Here is a 23780-nt window from a genome sequence, read left to right on the forward strand (position 1 = left end):
CGTGCGCAGAAGGTACTTCTTTTCTTCCTCGTTTGAGCGGAATTTATTTAAACACAGCTTGTTTACGTCAGCAGTTCTGAAGTTGTTATGATGCACAGCACATTGCTTTCTCTGCGAGTTGGACTGAAGTTTTTAATGAGCTGCAATAATCTTTTCATATTTTATATTATTTCTTTAAATTAATTAATGAAATCATATTATTCTAAACAATTTTGTTCTGTAAATTTAGTTCATTAGACAATTTTAAACTTAGAAAGTTTCTTTTTTACAGAAGTATTGCTAATCTTAGTATTTTGGTAGTGATCTTTAAAGACTTCCAATGCGCTTCTTTCTTTCAAAATAAAAGTAATTCGATTAAAAAAAAATCTGCACATCAGAGAAGTTTCTGATCAATGCTCAAAATTTAACTTTATGACAAGGTGCCCACAGGAGTGATTATAGCGCAAGTTGCGCCATCAAAAAAAATTTTTTTTTTTTTTTTTGGGGGGGGGGGGGGAATTTTTTAATTATTTATTTTACTTTATTTTTATTCAAATTATTTACTCATATTATTTTACTTTATTATTTTCATCTGTGTGTGTGTATTTTATTGGGGAGTGATCACACTTTTCTTTCTAAACAATAATAATTAAAAATAAATAAATAGGTAAAAAAATAAATAAAAAAAGAGGGTTAAAAAAAAAAAAGTGCTGGGGTTGTGCCATTGAACTTGGAGGGGGGGGGAGCACCCCTGTTTTATGGGCAACAAACAGTTGAAATATGTGAAGCTAAAAGATGCATGATTTTTTCACAGGCCAAAGTCTAAAAGCGCTTTGAATTCAATGGATTGGAGGGGTAGAAGGCAATAATTGAAAAAGTTTAGGTTTCATAACTTTTTAGTTCAGATTATTTTAGCAATTAACTTTAGTTTTGTGATACAGATGTCACAATTGTTAATTTTGCAGTTCTTTCACGATGTAAGGCAGTGGCTCCTCGCCATTTAAAATTAGATATGCTACATTTACATTAATTGTTTATTACAGTGATTTACTTCACTTGTGTTAGTACATTAGGATAGTTCAAAAATACACTTTAAAAAAAAGGTTTCTCTTAGAAAACAGGACACCACTCAATGTTTTTAGACTTGTGGATAGTAAAATACTGGAAGAATTTTAACTTCCTATTCCAACTGAAAGAGGGTGCTCGACCCCCTCCCTCAAACTTCATAATTATGAGAAGGGGGTTAAAAAATACATTGAACTGAAAAAACAATGTTACATACTATAATCTACACGAGTTATATGCATATTCATTGCAATAAAATAATTACATAAAAAAAAAAAAAACAGCTGGGGAAATGAAATGTTTCTAAATTTGTGACTTTTTCTATGCTAGAGCTAATGTTAAATTAAGGGGTCATTGAGCACCCTCTTAAAATTTGAGTAAGAAGTTAAAACTTTTACAGCACAATACTATTAGTAAGTTTAAAAAAGATAAGGGGTGTCTTAGACTTGAGCTGAGAGAAAAAAAAAAAAAAATAACCACCCTTAGTACATATTTTTGATTATTTCAGCTTGAGTAAATTAAATTTGGTAACCATTGTTTGTAAAGTTTGAAAATGAGGTAAGTTTTATCAAAATTTGAGATGTATATATTAATGTTGCAAAATGAAGGTGAAGATCGATAACCTGGAATTTCATTCTTGAACTTCTGTGGCAACCCTGCGTAAAACAATAAAGAAAGAATTTATTTGTTCAAACTCAAGAAAAATGGCAACAGCTAACTTCTTATCAATGAGATCTTTCACGTGAATTAATTTCTGCAGCTGATAATTTTATTCATATTTATCCAATGGATTGTGACTTAAATTGGAATAAAAAAAGAACTATCGATCGGATTTTTTTCGAACTGGTCTATAAACATTCCCAGTACCAAAAATAACAAACGGTGAAAGTTTCAGCCAAATCTGCCGGATAGTTTTTGAGTTCATGGATGACATACAGACAAACATTCATTTTTATATATATAGAAGACCGGTTTTATTCGGTAATTTGAGGAACATATTTGATTAAACGGGAATTTTTAACATAGTGTCCATGGGGAAATCTTCGGTTCATGAAGGTTTTATTCTTATGAATGAGGTATTTGTTTATCTATTACTGGATTAAGCAGGTCTGAAATTAATTTTTTCTTAAATCATACGATACTGATACTGAAGGTTGCAGAATTTTGATAATAGGTGTTTATATCATTATGAAAAATCATTTTGTGCTTTTAAAAAATGTTTTCAGTTGCAATCCTTGGTATAAAAGATTACATTTTACATGCAAGAAAATAAAAATTCTGTGTCAGTTTTTTTGCAATGCATCTCTCTCTCTCTCCTTTTAAGGAAAAAATGGAAAGAATTGCTAAGCAGTCTACGGAATTGGAATTTAAGCACGCAGAACTCTTTCAAAAGGCTGAACAATTTAAAGCAGAAGGCAACATGTATAGTTATGAAATCTCACGTGAGTTTATTTTATTCATCCCATATTTATTTATTATATATTATGTAGTAGGATGGCTACAAGGCTGGAGGCCTGTTTAACAGTAATTTCTGGTGTGGCATTTATGTGTTTGAAAGTTAAATTTTCTGAAGTGCAGCCTTTTTGCCGGTGTGACATTTACGGTTGACTTTTCTTTTTATCACCCCGATTTTAGTCCAATCATTTTAACAAAACAAAGTAAGATACTAAGGATGTGCATAAAAGGGGATAAATAGGGATGTGCATAAAAAAATAATTCAATTAATTTACCTTACAGTTTAGCAAAATAAAAATTTCTCTCCCCTCAAAAAAAAAAGAAAAAAAAAAAGGATTTTCACTAAATATGCACGCTCTATTTGATTAATACTCAGCTATTTGTAGTCTTTCTGTGCTATGCATTATTTTGTTACTTGTTTGTGATCGAATGTTTCTCTTCCCCACTGAAACCAGGTTTTGAAAAGCGACTAGCTGAAATGCAAAATGAAGAAAAAAATTTACTCAAAAAATTGAAAGGTTTTTCATCGGCTGCTTATGAAGCAACTTGCTGGCTCCTTGAAAACAAACATGTGTTTTCATCAAATGTTTATACGCCTATTTTAATGCAGGTATGCAGTCTAGTAATATTGTTTTTTAAGTAATTTAAAATTACTATTAACAATTAATTTTTTTACCAATTTTACTGAATTTGTATTCAAAAGACCATGTTGATATCAAACCTATGTGATTTCAACCAAAACTTCAATATCCGTAAACAGTTGAGTGATTTCTTCCAGTTTGCAATTTGATCTTGAGAAGTTTGAAAAATAGGATCTAATAGATCATATGAGGTAGTGAGAAGCAAAGGGATGCAAGTGGCAAAATTAAAAATTTGGAGATAACCACTACACAAATGGTAGGGGCAGTCCCCAAAGAGTTCCTATTTTTCCTACTTTTTCCTACTTTTTAGAGCTGTCTCCTTATTTTCCTACTTTTTCCTTTTTTTTCCCTACTTTTTCTTTCTTTGGTATAGCACTTCTAATTGTGCATTGATTCTTATTTTTACAATGCTGCACCAATTTTCTGCATGTTTCAATTTTGAAAAGCAAAAGAAGCAAGCAGATCCTGAGCTTTTCATTGACTGACTAAAGTAATTTCTGGAAGGAACTGCGCGGCGTTTACATGTTTAAAAGTTAAATTTTTATAGGTGACTTTTTGCTGTTGCAGCGTTTATGATCGAATTTTCCTTTTTTGCCCCGACTTCAGTCCTACTGTTTTAATGAAACAATAAAGAAATAGATACTGGGACATTCTGATGCAATTATATATTATTTACCTGTCAATTAGAAGCTTTAATTAAACGGCCAACTGTTCAAAAATGTGGGAAAAGGCAAATTTCCTATTCGCCAATTTTTTGTTTAGTTGCTTTACTAGTGAAATGGAGCTCTATTTAAACAGAAAAGCAATGTAAAACTTTAAAAGGAACATAAGGAAGCAAAAGATGAAAAACCTGTACACTGTACATATTTTATTCATGTTAGTACAAAATAAAAGCGACAGATAACAGAAATTCGCAAAAATGAACCACTTCAAAAATAATCACAGAATCATACATAAATATGATTATTGTTCATTCTAAATCGTAAACATAATTATAAAATTTTTTAAATTTCATTTTCTTTCCTTGCAAAGAGCTTATTTGCAAAAAAAAAACGGCAAAATGTTTCTGATTTTTGGAGAAAAATCGAAAATTAATTTAAATGCGAGATTCCATTTTTTCCCCCACATTTTTAAAAGTTGGGGAATTGAACCACAAGCAAATATGTACTGCATTTTTTTTCTTTTTAATGGGTATTTTCTACTCTGATATATCATCAATATCAAGGAGTTGCTCATCATTTTTATGTGCTGTGTTTGTGGCAATGCGGCATCTGAACATTTAAAATTTTTTTGACAGACTTTTTTCGGGGGCGGCAATTATGCCGATGCGGCATATCTACTGTAAGTTATTGTACTCAGGGCGCCTGATCAAGAGAGAGGGGAGGGGGTAGAGAGAAAGAGATATATGCAGGCATATTTCGTAAACAATTTCCGAATGAATAATTTTGTTGTATGTTGAGGATTGAGAGAAACTACATGCCTTCCTTTTTATGCACAGATAAACATTACTAACTAATCTTTATCTTTGATAAAAATTATCTTTGAAAAAATGTTATGTTTACCGTGCATGGATTTTTCCTTTTTTTCCGTGACAAAAATTTTGGAACAAGAAGGAGGTAAAAAATTATCAAACCAATAAAGCAATATTCGTTTTTATTGCTTGATTCAAATTAAAACTGGCCCGTCATTTTGATTTTCCCCCCGGGAGTGGTTAGCGAAGGATGTATACTGGATGCAAATTTTATCTGAAAACAACAAAAACCACACAAACTTGTATAGTTAAGCATTAATTTTCCAAAGCCAGGGAGGGGAAGAAATTGACTCCAATGACCCCCATAAATGATGTGCCTGAAACAAAAATTTATGTTGAATGCTAAAAATACATTATTTTAATGTAAATTTTATATCCCATGTTCAAGAACAAATGTATTTTAGTTCTGCATTTTCAGTCTTTTTCCATTTTTTTGAAATTCAAACACCTTCCCCTTTTTATGCAAAAATGCATGTCAGCTGCTGATTATTTTTAACTAGAACTAATTTAATAATTGCTTCGCTTTTTGTATCATAGTTTATGACAACAGGAGCTGAAAGTGTTAGTATTTTCAAATGATAAATGGATGCACTTGAAGGAATGTTTTTGTTTTTGACAAAACAAATCTTTAACAAAAATGATTTTATTGCATTAAAATATGAGTTTCATTATAATTATTATTATTGTTTTTTTATTGCTATATTACATTTTATTCTTTCACGCTTAAAAATTTTATTACCATATTGTTGAAAGGTGTCTCTTTGTTGGGATTTTATTTTCATACTAGCGGTACCAGCACGGTTTTGCCCGTAGTCAAAGGCGCCGACTTGCAAAAATTTTGGAGTGGGCTAGACATCACCGGGGGTTTAGGTGGTTATGCAATCCCACAGAGGTTCCCCCCCCCCCAATTAAGGTCAGATTTTTGTACCTTGAAAATGCCTATTTACATATTTTCTGGTGTTTAATTTAAACAAACAAATGTGACATGGCGTTTTTAACGTAAAACAATCTAAAAATGGTATACAAATTTTCTAGTTCAACTAGATCATGTCACTTGTCTTAGAAAGAGACAGTTTTTTGTTCTTTTCTACGGGGAGCCGTGCAGTGCCGTAGCGAGGCATTGAAAAAGGTAGGGCACTTGACTTGCATGGAAGGGCCTTCTTAGAGATGTCGACTTAAAAAAATATATATTGAAGGGGGTGGGGTCTTGCCGCAGGAAATTTTCTAAATTTGAGATCAAAAATAGTGAGCTTCAAAGTTTTTTTTAAGCATTTTAAAGTCATTTAATCAACATTAGAACCCCGAAAATTTGACAAGCCTGACACATATTTTTTGGCTTTGAAAAAAAGAAATGATAAATACAAACACGCACAGTATTTCTGTGAAAAGGTAATTTAATTAACGCATGTTTTTTAAGACCAATTGTTTTTTCATAAGTGATATTGGCTGACATATTCAAGTGTAAACGCAGTTTCTCAATGTCTAGGTCATTTTTGAAAAACTCACTTGATTTTTCAAAATTTGTTTCACTTTTGTTTAATAAAAGCAAGCACTCTTGTTCAACTGCAATGACATATGTGAGTCCAGTTGATGTAAACAGCCCAATAATGCAAGATTGTACCATTTCACAAACCTCAATGTATTGCCTTGTAGTACTTTGGGATTTTGAAAGTGTGCAGTGAGCTGGCTTTGTTGTTTTCATACTTCTTTGGCATATGTCGATTCCGAGGAAGCGAAAGGATCATCATTTTGTGAAGGTTTTCCTTTTAAACACAATTCCCAAAAGCATTCAAAACTATCACGCCTCCCATTTAATATACAAATCAAACCCTCATATATTTTTTCCAGATCAGCAACACTTAGAAGAGGGCGCCGCAGCGCTGCCCACTAGCAACAGACTTGACCTGTAAGTTCGCATCGTAACACCATCATTATTCGAACCACTCGTTTTCAGTTAACCTGCTTACTACCATAATAATTATTTGTTTTAACTCATTGCTGAATGTATTTTACAAGGTAAACTATCTTCAAACAAGGAAAATAAAAGATAAATTTATGAGTTTAGAAACCATAATATGACTAATAATTTTCTTGATTTATTAGGGGGCTCTGCCCCCTCAAAAATACTTTTGAGGGGGCTCGGGCCCCCTCAGGCCCCATGGAGTCGGCGCCACTGCCCGTAGTAAAAAATTAAAAGGCCATTTGGTTCGCCTGTATATTTACAAATAATGGATGATGAATTTCTCGCCAATTTGCTTGTTCATTTGCTCGCCTATGTTACGGTTCCACATTATGATAATTTGGTAACTTACTCGTTCACGTTATGATAACTTGCTGGGTAAAATGTTCTTAAAATTGGAACAGAAAAAGAACAAAATAGAATTTTCAAAAAATCGCTTCGTGGTGCGTACCCAAATGCTACAAACTAATTCCGTGCCAAATTTCATGAAAATCGACCAAACGGTTTGGGCATCATGCGAGTCACAGAGACATCCAGATAAACTTTGAGCTTTATTATTAGTAAAGATTTTTTTAATTAATATCTTTGTTTTCACCAGTTTATTTTTCATACTGATGATTGTCAGCTTGTTTCTTTCGTTTTGTTTTTGCAACTCGATTTTTTATTAAATCCCTTTAATACTTCAAAAGTACTGCTAAGTTTATTTTTGGGACAGTTTTAAATCAAAAATACTGTTAGTTTATTTTACATTAGAAATAAAATTTACGCTAAATTTGTTTCCTCTTGATGTGTGTGTAGTCTTATCTCTTCCTATTTTTTCCTGCTTTTTAAATTTTTTATTCCTTATTTCCTACTCCCCCCCCCCCCCTTTCTCCAAAAAAAAAACACTTCGGGGTCTGTAGGTGAACCTCTCCTCCGTCTTGGGGCAAGAGATTGTACTAGTAGCCCTGGTAGGTGCTGCTCTGTAGCATGGTTTAGAAAAAAATTTCAATGAAAGCCTACCTAGGTTCTGATCTTTAAACGCATTTTACTCGAAACTTAAAATAGTCCACTTGCATCCCTTTGCTTCTCATTGCCTCATATGTGATATTTGTTGAACCAAATGTTTCTTGCACAATATTTAAAAAAAAATGTTTTTTTTTTTTTTTTTTTCAATTTCTTGGTTTAATTTTATTGCTTTTATAAGCAATTGCTGTTAATTCCTTTCATTTAACTGTAGCAGTTGTTGATTTTTCTAAATGCAATGCCTAATGTGAGAATTAAATAAATTTTGCACAAATGGTTTTTTTTTTTTTTCTGGAATGCCAAGAAACCACCAAAACTGCAAGTGCCAGAAGTTGATCTCCCATGGTTTTACTGATTTGATTGATATGATTGAATATAGTATTTTTCTACCAAGTTATAATAATAATAGTTAAAGGGTTAATTTGTGCAAGTAGTTTGTATGATAAACTGTTATGCTGTTTTAGATTATACTTAAAATATCAAGTGGAATGAAGTTTTCAAAATTTAAGTTTTATTTAATGTTGTTCTTTGATGTTTAAGTTTCATCTCTTCTCCACTATTTAAATTTAGATCAAAGTTGGAAGAGATGAAGATCGCAAATATATAGAGAATCATATTCCAATGAGGGACTTATTGGCTTTTGTTTGTGAAGATAAAAAAGATGCAGAACACTTGATCACAATACTGAGAACTACCAAAAAACTTTCTATCAATGTTGTTATGGCTCCAGATCAACCTTTGTCTGCCTTTCAATCACCCAACGTAAATGCACGAGACAGGTAATTTATACTTTCAAATACTATTTTAATTATCCACACTTAATATTTGGCATTTATGTACTTCACTCTAATAATGCCTGAGTTGAGGAGAAGAAATTAAATAGCATCTTGTCTTGCACCTAAAATATAGGTGCAAATTTTCTGGTTTAATGAGTAGTAAATTATTTTTCATTACTTAAATATTGACATGCATTCCCCCAATTAAAATATTTACATTTTTAAGTAAGTAAAAAAAAAGAAAAAAAATACATAATACACCAATGAATGTATAAAAAATGTATATTTCCTTACAGTTTCCTTTTTTTTTCAAAAGAAATTAGATATACTTGCTTGTTTGAACATGGATTTCATTGAACATTTTTTGATTTCCTTTTCCAGTGCACATATCAAGTTATAAGCTTTTGCAATATCCATCTGCCTTTTCTTATTTTTAATTGCTTCCAAAACTTTTAGTTTAATGCATAAAAGCTTTCATCACTCTTTTGACACTCATTTAACGTCATAATCAGTCTGAAGCAGAAGAAAAAATCAACAATCAACCGATTCAGGAAAAAACCTTAAGCAACATTCACACGTCGTCCGTACGGCATGTGAGCGCCGCTTTTTTCTCCCTAAAAAACCAGTTTTCGATCGGCGTTGCCATGATAGCAAGCTGTATTCTACAGGACCCCTCAACGTGAAGAAAAGCTAGATATCTTGCATCCATAGAGTAGACAGTCGCATTTCATAGGTCTCCACGAGATGAGCACACTCTCTCTATTGGGTGAACGTACTGACATGTGCTTTACTCACGTTCGCAATATATGAGTACTTCTCTCTTTTCGGAAAAACCCACATCTGTCCTCTTAACGTGGCGAAAGAGATGTGCAGACGATGTCTGAATTACGCTTTACCAGATGGAGTATCTGTAACTGGTACCAGAAAAAGCCTGTACCAGCTACAGAAACTCAAATATCAAACAAGGTCTAGCAATGTCAGTGGCAAATATCTGTTCCAAGAACAAGAACTAAATAGCCCTGGGAACATCTTTTCTGTGCAGAAAGCAGACGAGTTCCTTGTGGCATATTAGAGGGGATGGGACGGAGCAGAGCCAATTAAAGAAACATTTTAATCCCTGCTCTCTGCATGTGGTCCAATTCTTCCAACTCTCTAATCCCCCCTAATGCATTTTACAGCCCGCTATAGTTCCCGAAATAGACCGACCATTCCCAAAATTTTCTCACCAAAAAACTATCATGTCATAAAATTATTTGCACCTTTTAATTTAAAAAAAAAGTGCTTCAAAATGGTTGGGAGACCCACCATAAGAGCAACAAAGTGCTGAGACCTGCTAAAACACTCCAGTCACCACTAAAAATAATAATTATGTAATGGGGTTGTTTCCAAAATTTTAAAAATATTTTTTTCTGAAAGAGCATGCTTAAAAACATAAGATCTGAACATTTTAAAAATAATTTGTTTAAGGTTTAATATTTTTGAAAAATTACTCAAATCTGCACGCTTTCAATGTTCATGCTTCTGTCCGATGACATCACAAATGATGAAATGCCATTCTGTGTTGCCATTTACAGAGCAAAATATTTAATTCACATCTTTACTTACGTGTATTGGCAACAATATGGTTGATAGCAAGGGTAGAGCGCAATTTTAATTCGCTTCTTGATTATCACAACGTGGAATCGTGGTAGAAAAATGCGGTAAAGTGCATCATTTGTGACGTCATCAAGACCACGCCTTGTTTCAAAAATCGGATATTTAAAAAAATAATTTAAAAATAACTGTTGGGAAAATGATAGTATTTTTTTGGTCCATGTTATTTTTTTTTTTTTTTTTTTTGCTTATTCTATCAATTTCAGTGACAAAAAGTACTACTTTTGACTGAAGGAAACAACCCCATTGGGCCATTGTTTTCTGAACTTGATTTCCCTTGAAGTTCAATGGTGAAGGTAGCTGAAATGTGATGTAGTTCAATCAATGAGAAACTTTTTTCTGAATGAATCACTGAAGATATAAAAATAAACTAATATGGAGAGGCATTTTAAAAGAAATGAGCTACATAAAATACAAGTTTAAACCTATACATTTGTGTAGATTTGCATCTGAGATTCCCCCCCCCCCCCCCCCCGTCCTTTTTTTTTTTTTTTTTTGATCTTGCACACTTCTTATAAATACAATAAAAAAAGTCTATGCAACACTTACGTGATATCAAAAGAATGAGAAGCTGTATGCATGACTGCCACTTTACTTATTCTATTGATAATATTCTTAGAACATTAGTATCTCTAGCAGCTATATAGAGCATGCAAGCCTTGCGGAATTGGAGGGCCTGTTGGTTATGGAATACCATCACTATTCAGCTATGATGTGTGAAACTCTCAAACTATCTTAATCTGGCAGAGTGAAAATAAAGTATCATGTTACAGTAATAATTTCATAATAATATAATTAATCATTAATAATGTAATTAATCATGTACAGAGAAAATGTTACCTGTAACTTGAAACGCAATTCTGAGTGTGCCGACACCCCCCCCCCCCCCAAAAAAAAAAAATCAGACGAGTTTTAAAGATGAAAATGTGCTAGGATGAACCAAACACTCCAACTGCATTTCATGTGAAGAAGAAAACATGCCTTCTTTCCGGTATGATTGAAAATAATTGAATTCATTTAAATTGATGCATCACACATAGTGCCATCTATCAAAATTTCATTGAAAACTTAAATTTCATACTAAACTTTTAAATTAAGTTACATAAGCTCTTTAAGGGTCAACACATAAGTAAACTGATATTTTTTACAACAGGACCCTGGAACTTAATGGGCCGCCAACAGGAGACCAAAAACTTAGCAGTTTTTGAAGAGGGCTCTTTCAAACATTAGAGAGAATCCCCTTCAAGCTGAAAGAACTCCCGCTAATTATGATCCTTTCCATTACTGTGTTGAACATATTTGTCTCTGAAATTCTTCTGTAAGCACACAGCGTACTTGGCTAACTCTACTGTTTTTATCTGGAGACTACCGTTTTTTTTTACATCCACTTCCCGTTTTAAAAATTTTCTCATGTTTTAAACAGTTTTTTCCATCAATCATCAAAAAGTTTCGCTATCTTCTTAAAAGATAGTGCCAGTTTTTCATCATCCACCAATACCAGGGGAGAGTTGAACTCCATATAGTTCATAAGAATTCGTACTGAAGACAATTTTCTCCCCAAGGAGGGGAATTCTATGACAATTACACTAGAGAGAGCCATTTTTTGAAGTATAATATGTAGGTATGCCTTAAAAGAGTAGCTGCTAAGTACCTCATTATCCCCATATTTATTTGTATGCTGCAAAAATAATTTTTTTTTCTTTTTTTGAAAAATGTGACTATTTCTATTCCCCCCCCCCCCAAAAAAAAGTCTAATTTTTTTTTCTTTTTTACGTTGCAGCCAAATTCAGTGTGACTTGTTCAAGAGTTTTACTTAAAATAATTTTTACAATTAATAAATCATTTAGTGATTTCAAAATGAATTTTAGTCTCAGGATTTCAGTTTATAATCTTTTAGCAAGTGTTAGCCAATTTCATAGTCATTGATCAAGATGCTAAACAAGAACCCTAGTTTATAAACATGCAAAGAATTATCAAAAAAAAAAAAAAAATTTTAGAAGCTGAATTTTTATATTTATTTACTTTTACAAATTTACCTTAAATTTAAAAGTATTACACTAAGAATGTCAAAAGATCAACTTAATTGGAGAATCTGTTTTTAATATTAGCAAATAATGCTTATATTACTTATTCGAAAAAAAAAAAAAAAAACAAGGTATCTGCTTTTCTGGTTGTACCAGTGCAAAGAAAAAATCAATCTTTTAATTGGTGATATTAATTTTAAAAATTCAAGATAAGCTGAAAATGTTGCATAAAATTGAGAATATTAAAACATATAGATTAGACCGTATTTTAAGGACCATCTTTGAAGGAAAGGAGGTTGATGGAATTTGGCACAGATGCTCTAATTTAGAGCTGTATCATGCTTTTAAAGAACCTGATGTAGTCAAATTCATAAAAATCCAAAGATTCAAATGGGCAAGCTGCGTTATAAGATTAAATAAAGAGCAATCAAAAAACAAAATTTTCTTAGCTAAACTTACAGGAGTTAGAACAAGGGGTCGACCTAACCTCAGATGGGTTGATTGCCTTGAAAAGGATCTGTCTACTATAAAAGTGAAAAATTGGCAAGCCATGGCCGAAAATAGAGAGGTGTAGAAGAAAATTGTTGAGAAGGCCAGGGCCCACCCAGGGCTGTAGTGCCACTGAGGAAGGAAGGAAAACATATAGATTATAATAGGATGTATTATACATTTATTCAGGAATGAAAATTTTCCAGCTTTTATTGAGATTCTGTCTTTTTATGTTTGTTTTGTGAAGTTTTCCTCCTTGCTTCGCTTTTTCAGACTCAGAGCGACCCCATACTTTTTATAAATTTGGAAAGATACTAATTGTTCTTATATTTCCAATCCCCATTTTCTCCCTTGATCTACATCCATCGCAATTTCTAACATAAACGTGGAAACATTACGACATAGAAACGGGTGCCTTGCTGAAAACTACATGCCTTCTTTGAAATTTTAACCCTTTTGCATCCTGAAAATGTTTCAATTATTTTGAAAGGTATTGAAGTACTTTATAATATGCCACCACAACTCAGCTCATTTTGTTCATAACTTAAGTAATTTATTTATTTATTAACATTATTTTAGTTGCTTGTTCATACCATGTAAAATTAACCCTACCCCCCTCCCCCCAAAATAAATAAATAAAAAATAAATGTGGTTTGACACCATGCTTGAGTTTTTACAAAATTTTGCATGTTCATTCTTTTGATGCATTTAAGAAAACATGTAAAATATTTTTAGAGAATCCCAAATGGTCTGTGTGTGAAAGTTTTTGGGATTTCATAGTTTTCTTACTGTGAAGTCATACTATATAGTCATCAACTAACATTGTAACTTCAGTGATCTTTAATTCATCTTTTGATTGAAAGCTGATGTTTCTTAAAGTATCCAATTTTCATTGTATTGCATAGCACATAGTCAAATTTTAAAAACTGAAGAAAAAAAGACTCAGAAAGATTTTTAAATATTTTTATAGTGATGAGTTTTGTTATAGGTTTAATATAAATTCTTTTCTTAAATATAGGCTAAAGTACTTAGTTAACGCACCTGTTATTTTTTCTTTGTATCCAAGACAAAGTCCTGATGCTTTTTATAACTGAAATTTTGAGAACAAACAATATGTGCAATCTTAAGAAGTTCTTTGGAAATATTTGAAGCAATTTAGGAAGAGAAAGTTTTCTTTGTATCTTTAAAATTGGTAAATCAGACACCGTTTTGTTGAATTTTCGGGTGTCATCTCTTCTGGAAGCCTATTTGATGAATTTTTAGATATATTCCTTCCTGCATGTCTTTGTAATGAACTTTTGGATTTCATCCTTTTTGCTCTCTTACCACTCTCATCTCTGATTTATTCTATGTTTGATTCTTAAAGCTCAATGAATGTAGAAGCCCAACCTTTGTCTGAATCTCTGACTGACAATCAACCAAAGCTTTGGTATTCAGTGCTTGGGCCAAACTGTGCTTCTTGTCATCATTGTCACTGGTTTTAGTAGATAGTCTTGAGAATTACAAAAAAGGTGAAACTTAAGTTAGAACATTACTTAGTCTGTCCAATAAATATGCGAACTGAGGCCATAAAAAATTTTATTTTGCAAAATTTAGTCCACATTGATTTTGTTCTCTTCAAAGTACTCTCCATTTGTTGCTATGCACTTATCCCATCTTTAAAGCACCTTTGAAAATCCTCAGCAGCTATGCGTCTTGTCATTTCTCGCTTTATTGAATCCATATCTTCCCAGTGTTTTCCCCTCATCACATTTTTACATTTTGAGAATAGGAAAAAGTTGCATGGTGCTAGCAAACAATCAATGCTGAATGTGCTGATGCATTGTCATAGTGAAGGATCCATCCATCGCCTTGAGTCAAATTTGGTCGCACACAATCTCTCAAACCATTAAAAACTGTGAATTCATCAATTTCCGTGATTTCATCAATTTCCATTTTCAACAAACACAAGGGTAGGAGTTGTCCTAAAATTCTTAAAATTTTGAGTTTTGTCCTAAAATTCATAAAAGTTTCACATTATATTCCCTACTTCCACAGAAAAATGAAATTCATCCTAAAAATGAAACCATCATGATATGCCTGTATTTTAGGACAAAATTAACTTTGTAGACACTAAGAAATTGTTTCTAATAAAGAAAGAAAAACCTATGGTGCTGCTGCTTTTTTTCTGGAGATGGGTAGGGAATGGGGGATGCAATTAGCCAAAACAGATGCTCAATATAAAGCTGTTTGTTTTATCTATATTTAGTAACTCTTGAAGTTATTTCTCTTCTGCCAAAAAGATATAAAATAAAATAAGAACATAAATACAAACACTTGGTTCAAAAAATACATTTAGAGCAAAATTTAAATTGATTGTTCCCAGATGGTAAGTATTATTTGTTTTTATAGTGCTTATCTTGTGTTGTAGTCTGAGCATTAGCTTGTTCTTCCAGTTCAAAGAGTCAGTTTGCTTTGTGTTTCTGTTCAGTGAAGTTAAATTATTTCTTGTACATATAATTTTTTTATTTTATCACTACCTTTTTTTTCTTTAAAATGTGAATAATAATTTGTTTCATTAAAATGCCACGGAAAACAAAATTCTCTTCCTTGTGGCTGGAAAAAAACAGACAGAAAGATATGCAAAATCAGCACATGATGCCATGCAGAAAAGGATCAATAAAAAGCATTTTGTTCTGTTTGTACATTATCCTTCCAATATTGAGAATCAAGGATTTTCACACGTATTATCTCATGCTGATCTGGCGAGACATAATTGGTTGACAAGTAACTTGAAAAATCAAGCTATTTTAAATTTTATGTTCTTTGCCTTCCCCTGAAAAGAAATAGGTTATGATGAAGCAATCCAAAACTTTTGTTCCAAAGTCACTACAATATCAAATTTCATAAGCTGAGGTTTTCTTAGTTTTAGTTGCCTTAAAGAAAAAATATTCATTTGCATCTTTAAATAATTTATATGCATTTACAAGGATATTTTGATGTTTCTGAGGTATCAAAAAGTATCAAATTACCTGATAAAAGTTAAGCATGTAATAAATTTTTCCCTCGCCCTACTTTTAATCCCTCCTTATTAAGGATATGTTTTTCAACAAGAACAAGGCAAGTAAAGAAGCAATTGGACATACATGTATCCTACTGGTATGTAGTATATATTTATACTTCATACTGGTCACTGTGTTAACGAATAAAAGATTGAATATTCTTTTGTAATTATCAAGATTGATTTTGAAACTTTTTATCATCCCCTATGAAAATCAAGCATATAAATTGCATTTAAGTTTAAAAAAAAAACTTGTTATTTGTTGCCCTAAAAATGTCCTAAAATTTATCAAAATTGCTTCCTAAAATTTTTGAAATCACCACTCTGACCCCTGCGAACAGTAAAAACAAGAACAACAGGAACTACATAACTTGCAACATGCGCTCAGTTTGGCAATCTGCCAAGCTGACAGCTCATTGGATGTCGGGCAACTATCGCCGACAGAGGGAGTATAGTCCACGTCATGGCCGCTAGATTGCATGAGTTCGGGTATTTGTTGGACAGATTATGTATATTGTATTTCAAAGTTCAGTTTCTAACAGGTGTTAAAACTACATTGCATCGATGGAATAGCAAATGAACATTACATTTTTCTTACATTGGATGCACTAAAATGGAAGATTCTCAGTAGTGGGATGTCATTCTAATGAGTGTTTTATTTTTCTTTTACTGTAGGCAAGTTGGATTCAGGTCATTCATCCGCGACTTATTCACCTGTCCTGATCCTGTAATGAGATATTTATGCCGTTGCTTTAATGTGCATAGAATACCTGTATGCACTGCAGATGCTGAAAGGAATATAGAATATCTCTTGGAAAGATTTAGACTAATATATACTCCTGCTAATAAGGTATTTCTTTCTTTTTATTGAATTACTGGTTTAATTTTATTTTTGCTTAAATTATGTCTATAGCTGTTACTAATATGTTTTTCATTCAGCTTTAAAATACAACTAAAAGCAATTTTACTTCAGTAAATTCATAAATACAGCACAATGTCAAAAACACGAATTGATTGGGACCTTAGGTTGTTTGGATTTTTGAGTTTCCAAGCAAACACACTTTAGGCAAATAGTATACCATTTAATCAAAAAAATAAAGTGGTTATACAATAAGTATGCACATAACGTACAATATAGTGCGTAATGCTACAATATGTAATGACATTTTCACTTCCTTTTACATAGTAAAGGAAGCATTATATTAACGAAAAATGTTCACTCAAATATCGTCCTAAATTTCCATTTTGCTCACCCCCGAATGAATGCTGAGTTGCTGTTTTTTGGCCCTACAGCACATGCATATGTACTTAAGAGCATATGGACATCCAAAACATACATCATCATGATCTTCGAATCAATTACCTCAAGTTTTCTAATGACGTCTGTATGTATGTATGTATCTTGCAGAACTATAAAAGGTATGTCGTAGAAAGTTAAAAATTTGGTATGTCGACTCCATGTGGGTTCTAGTTGTGAACCTTCCCTTTTGGTTGTATTGGGATGTTCCAAAAGGGGAGTTTTACACCTTTTGGGGGGAAATCAGTGTTAATTTCAATGCAAGCTCAAGAGAGGTGGTAATTTGGAGATACATCGCCTAGCTTTTGGCCAAGATTTGTCGCCAACCTGGCGAATGGCAAATCGCCAAGTTGACAGCAAATTTGGTGAAAAAAAATTATTTTTCGAATGTATTTTCAATTTGGCGCTATTTACCATATTTAGAGAGTTATCTATTGTGTGTGTGTATATATATATATATATATATATATATATATATATATATATATATATAGCGCCTAAAAGTTGAGATGAAGTACTGAATAATGATTTGAATGGAGGAAAGCCTTCAAAAATAAGGGATTTAAATTTCAATTACAGGTTTTAATTTCTCAGAAATTAAGGGGTTTTGATTAATTTCTCTCGACCTAATTGATATTTCGAAAAATCTTTTCTTAGTGGATACTTTCATAATCATGTGGACATGCCTGCCATTATATATATATACATATATATATATATATACACATCAACGCACAGCCAATACCGCTGATACCTCAGACTTGAAATTTGGCAGGCATGTCCACATGATTATGAAAGTATCCACTAAGAAAAGATTTTTCGAAATATCAATTAGGTCGAGAGAAATTAATTAAAACCTCTTAATTTCTGAGAAATTAAAATCTGTAATTGAAATTTAAATCCCTTATTTTCGAATTCTTTCCTCCATTCAAATCATTATTCAGTATTTCATCTCAACTTTTAGTCGCTAGCGAATTTTAAATTTGATATTGTTTTTGTTTCTCACATGATTCTTCGAGGCTTTTCTCAAGTCAAATAATAATGTTTCTGAATTTCGCTTTCACTTTTTCCAAATTGGAAACGAAGTTTTTAAGAACATCATCACATAAAATACATAAAGCATTTAAGTTTTATTTCACATCATAAACGTAAATGATAAAAATCAATGTCCTGAGATAATATATATATATTCTGTACCCAGCATTGCTCGGGTAAAAAAAACAGTACTTTAAAAGGATCATTAATGACACTTGAGGTTTGGTTGAGGAGAAGGACATACATATATATAAGGAGTCCAGGGACCCCGGGACCCTCCTAAAATTAGAAAAAATATAGGTAATAAGTAATTATTACATGGGATTTTCATTACTAGATGCACCAAGCAGTGTTATCCCCCTGCTAATTCTATTACCCCGAACAATGCCGGGCACGAGAATGCTAGTTGTTCAAATTAGGAAAATTAATCCTTATGCTTTTTTTGTATTGGTCTGCGACAAACTGGGAGTGAAAATATTTTAATCATTTTCTTGCTTTCTCCAAGGCACTATTATCATTTAATTGGCGTAAAAAGAAGTCATGATGCACACTTCAGCTCATTTGACAAAATTTAATAAACATCAATTTTCATTGTTTACTGAACATAAAGAAAAAATGAAAAATATTTACAGTATTGTTTGTACTCTGCGAAGAACTCTCAAAAAAATCACTGATTTAACTCAAGGAAGTGTTACTTATTTCTATAAGGAAAAAATGACTTGGACTTATTTAGAAGATAATTTTTGACTGAGAGAGCTTTGAAATTATTAGTTTATTAAAACTTCATGGGATTTTTTATGTTAATTTTTTTTTACTTTTGAAACCTTCATTTTGAAAATTACAATATCTTTGCATCCACTATTGGGGTGGGATTTTTTACATTTTTGATGTTTACTATACTGTTCTAAGAGGCAAACAAATAAAATTCCTTCATATTTTTATTAGTTCCATGCTCTATAATAGCGAAAAGTCAAACCGCGAATTGCTGAATCCTATGCTGTATTTTCTTTTTCTTAATGTTTGGTGTAGTTGCCATTTTAATCATTTCCAAGATGGAAGTAGATAAGCCTCTTTAAGTGCCTAAGTTTTCAAAAATGAGATTGGAAGTTTATTGCTATGCAAACTTTCGAAAATAACACAAAATGTGCCAAAATTTCTTTCTTTTCTTTCTTGGAAAACTCTTATTTTCTTGAAAAACCCAAATTTTTTCCTTCAAATTGTATCTTCAGAATATTATTTTATCCTGATTGCTTTAGACTCTAATGCGCTTAAAACTGAACATTTCATCTGAATTGTGATATTTTGAGAATTTTTAATTATTTATAATTTTTTTTATGCAACAAATTCAAAAATCTATTATCTTAAATTTTTGGTCCCCTAGTCACCATGTAAATTGATTATTTCAGAAAGGGCGCAAGTCCTGCCAGAATCCATTGAACTTACACCCTTTCTGAAATAATCAATTCATGTTTGCTCATTCGCAAGATCAAAATAGACAAAACTATTGATTGGCTAAATTTCTAAAACAGAATTAGATGCTTATCTCAACGCAACCATTGAAAATAACATAAAATGTGTCATAAATCATGTTTTTTTTAAATTAATGGTTTCTTGAAAATTGAAATTTTGTCTGTACAATTGCATTTGATCCCCATTGCTTTGGAGGCTTTGCTATGAATTAATAAAAACTATTTCATCTAAAATGCAGTTTCCTGCCAACTTCTCATTTGTTTTGACACAATTCTTTTTTTGAATTGTGCCTATTTTAACTTAAATTTTCCAAAATGCATGTTTTTGTAAACAAAAAGTATTAAGTAATTCTTTTTTAGAATGAGCAAGGATCTCTTTTTATTTTGTTATAATAGTGTCAAACCGTGATGGCTACTATATTTTTTAGATCTATAGTGGCTACTGGCCACTTAGAAAATTTTAGAGTCTTGACCTTCAGTGCAGAAAATTTTAGAGTCTTGACCTTCAGCGCTGTTTCAAACTTGAAGCGCTGGTTTATTTTGTTTTAATGATGAAATACTTTTAAATTAAATAACAAGGTGTCCTTGCACCTGAAAAGTGATGGGAAATCATGGATTTCAACTATGATCAATTTGGTAATGAATGTCAGGATTTTCAGCAAAACATGATCAAAAAGTATCGTATCAGAGATTTTTCTGAGGAAAAAAAAAACATTGTCTACATTTAAATTTTTAACTGTTGCATACATTTAAATTTTTGCCTGATATAACTTTTTTCAGAAAAAAAAGGGAAATACACAATAATTTCTTTTTTACAAAAGTATTTAAAAAAAAAAAAAAACTGGATCGACTCCTGACCTAGAATTTTTAGATTTCGCATGCATTTTAATAATGGGAGATCACAACTTTTCCGCACTATGACAAAGAAAATCTGGTGAGTTTTGATTTTTTTGATATGGTGCTATGTAGGTGCTATGGGATCTGCTGGTTGCAGGCCAGCCACAGACATAATTTCAATTTCTTCGGCGTAACTTTTTTTCATATACAGACATTTTGTATAATTAAGTGTTAGTTGTCTTAGTTTAAAAAAAAAAAGGTTCCCCAACCTCCCCCCCCCCATTTGATTTTCTCTCTCTTTTTTTTCATGAACCCACAACCACCCTTGATAACCACAGATTGCTAAGTTTATTAAAAGGCTTTTATTATTCACAGCTTGCTTTATTTATTTATTTCAAACTACAAAACCAATATTAAATTTAGCTCATAACCATTACTTATACTAATTTGTTTTGTTTTCCAGATCAGTGGTAGACAATCAAGATATGGTCAAAAAGCATGGTCCTATATGAAGGATAACATTATGTAAGTATTTTATAATATTCTCACGTTTAGCCCAATGGCGAGAACCCTCTTGAAACCTTAATCTGTGAGATTTCACATAATATATCAATAAAAAATTCTATTTTTTCACTTTACAGCGGTTTTAAAATTTTCATTCTACTGCAATTAGGAAAGAAGATACAGTCATTTGTAGAAATACTCTTTCCATTTTTAGCCTTCTTTCCCAGTAAACGTCAAAAAAAGAGGAAAAGCTTGAAAAAAGGCTAAATGCATCTTTGAAATACCACTAAAAACAAGAGGAAGTCAAAAATTGATGAAATAAATATTGAAAAATTAAAAAGCAGGGTGTTGAGATGGGAAAATGTGTTGGTCAGTCTGTCTGCCCCCCCCCCCCCCTCCCCCTAATTGATTTTGAAAGAATTGTCTGATTTGAACAAACTTTTTTTCCCCGAAAGATCTCTGCAAGGACACCTAACTCCCAAATTTCATTTTTTGACCTGAACAATTTTTTGTTCAATTTTGAGTGGTCAAAAAAACTTAATATTAGCACCTACAGCAGGGTTCATATGAATCATGGAAATCCTAAAAAGTCGTGGGAAAAATATAATCTAATTTCAAACCTGGAAAAGTCATGAAAAATTTAAATTTTTATTCAAAGTCATGGAAATTTATTTAAAGTCATGGAGAAATTTCCTGGGCAAAGAGAAATTAACAGTAACTTAAAGAGAATTAAAAATCTTGAGTGATTTAACAGTAAAAGCTATTAAAACAGGAAAATTGAACGATCGCAAAAACAAATCTGAATTTTAAAATCTCATTGCTTCCACTTCTGTAGCAGCCACTCGTCTTTTTTTTTTCAATGTGATTTTACTACTTGTACATCCCTCATTTTGAATTTACTGTTATTTTCAACACTTTATATTTTATATATTGTATTAGCGAACTTGCACATTCTTGATTTTACCACGCCAACTCAAAAAATGCAATATAATTGCTTCCGAGTTTGTTTCCATCACTTGTAAAAACTTAATTATTAAATTTATCAGAGTTAATCTTAATTTGTTGAACGTTTTAGAAAATAAAGATCTTTAATCAGGCGATAATATAAAGAAATAGTTGAACTCTAATGCTCTAAAACACGACCCGTAAAACTAATCCATGCGACCCACTGCTACGTTCAACGTCAAGAACCAAACACTATGTTCTAAAATTTCTGAACCTATTAATTTATATGCATTTAAAAATGTGCAACTAAATAAACAACTACTTTGAAATCTGAAGATTTATTCACTAGGCTAACATCCCCAGTAATTGGCACGGCACCAGTAATTGGCACTTCCAACAAAAATCTCCTAAAAAAAGACTCGTATCCAATTTTTTTAGAAAAGAAGGCTATGTACCAACTGAATGTACATTAATTTTAAAGATTATAACTTCAATACATGTTACTAAATGACATCAGTTCGTAGGAAAGAGAAACAATTGTGGCTTGTGTCAAATCAGCCATTTTTGTTACAAAAGCTTCTTCTCTGGCTTAAGGGAAGCATGCACATAAATCCATTAAAATCTGACTTAAAATATATTTTAAATTTTCGTTGTCAAAAGTTTTGTTTAGTTGAAAGGTGTTACTTTAATTGTGTAGAAGTATATTTTCGTCCCTATTTGGAAATTTAAAATAATCATGGGTGCCATTTACTGGTGCTTCAATTTTGCTAGTCTCCAGTAATTGGCATGTGTGCAAAGTACTGGGGAAATAGCGTCATTTCCGCGATAAAGCTGAGTGAGGTGTCATTATCTTCAGTTTTTTGCGTAGATTACGAATATGATAAAGCGGAAATTGAAATCGATAGCTTTTGTACAGTAATTGTCAAAAAAAAAAAAACATCAAAATCATCAATTTTTGAAGTTGCAGCTTTTTGTCAATTGGAGTGACTTTCACCAGAAAAAAATCCAAATGAAAGTTAGTCAGTAATTGATTTTATACTGGGGGCTCTGTCCTCTGCTCGATTCGCTCGCTAACCCCCGTTCGTCACCTATGGTATCTCAATGCCGCCTGCAGCGGGTGGTTTTTCAAGAGAAAGAAAACCGACTTGTTGCATTTGATAAATAAAAAAGAGGAAAACTTATGCAAAAAAGTATGCTATATGAGTTTTTAACTATACTTTGGGCAAACCTAACTTGGTAGCATTCGTAAAATCAAAACTGTAAACCGAAGGATGAAACAGCATTAATTTCAATATCTTGTCCATGGAACATTCCAAATTTATGTTTTTATTTCTCTAAAATACTTTTCCAACATGAAGTGTGATTTAGCATTAATTTATATAAAACTAGTGGTACCTGCACGACTTTGCCTGTAATAGAAAAATTAAAAGGTCTTTTGGTTCGCCTATGTGGCGAATTTTCTCTCTAATTGGCTTGTACCCATGTTACGGTTCCACGTTATGATAATTTCGTAATTTACTCGTCGATCTTACGATAATTTTGTTCTTAAAATTGGAATAGAAAAAGAACAAAATTGAATTTTCGAAAAATCGCTTTGAGGTGCACACCCAGGGGCGGCAAATAGGGGGTGCGAGAGGGGACGGTTGCACCCCCAAATTTTTCACTAAGAATAATATAAAATGGTAAAATTCAATTTAGATAACTTAGAAAATCATTTGCCTGAATTTTCAGAACAGAAAAAACTGATGGAGGATAAGTGTTTGCCTTAATTAAAGAAGTAATCGCTTCATATGGGTTAAATATTTCAAAATTGAGTAATCTATGTTATGATGGAGCATCTTGTATGAGATACCCGTACAGTGTAGAGTCTGTGCAATTTTTACGCGTAAATTCCATGTCATTTTACATAAATTTTTATGCTCATATTATAACTTAATGTTCAGCTAGTAAGTGTTCATTGACGCCATGTACTAGAAACACATTTTAGCAACTCGGTATATCATATGCTTTCATGGGACCTTTTTGTAAAGATATGCTATGTTTGAAAAACATCTCACATCAAAAAATACTTTCAC

The 23780-nt window shown here is 32.0% G+C and overlaps 1 protein-coding gene across 1 annotated transcript in view; it reads left to right on the forward strand.

Annotated features, from left to right (window-relative positions):
- The window catches only part of LOC129221894 (structural maintenance of chromosomes protein 5-like), a gene marked incomplete at its 3' end in the record, with an annotated part of 198620 nt that overhangs the window by 57563 nt on the left and 117277 nt on the right, over nt 1-23780 (forward strand). Inside the window, 5 exon segments of the mRNA XM_054856266.1 lie at nt 2369-2486; nt 2955-3109; nt 8207-8415; nt 16294-16468; nt 20720-20781. Of these exon segments, the coding sequence (XP_054712241.1) occupies nt 2369-2486; nt 2955-3109; nt 8207-8415; nt 16294-16468; nt 20720-20781 (719 nt within the window).

The sequence above is a fragment of the Uloborus diversus genome, chromosome 5 (assembly GCF_026930045.1).
Source record: "Uloborus diversus isolate 005 chromosome 5, Udiv.v.3.1, whole genome shotgun sequence".
NCBI lineage: Eukaryota > Metazoa > Arthropoda > Arachnida > Araneae > Uloboridae > Uloborus > Uloborus diversus.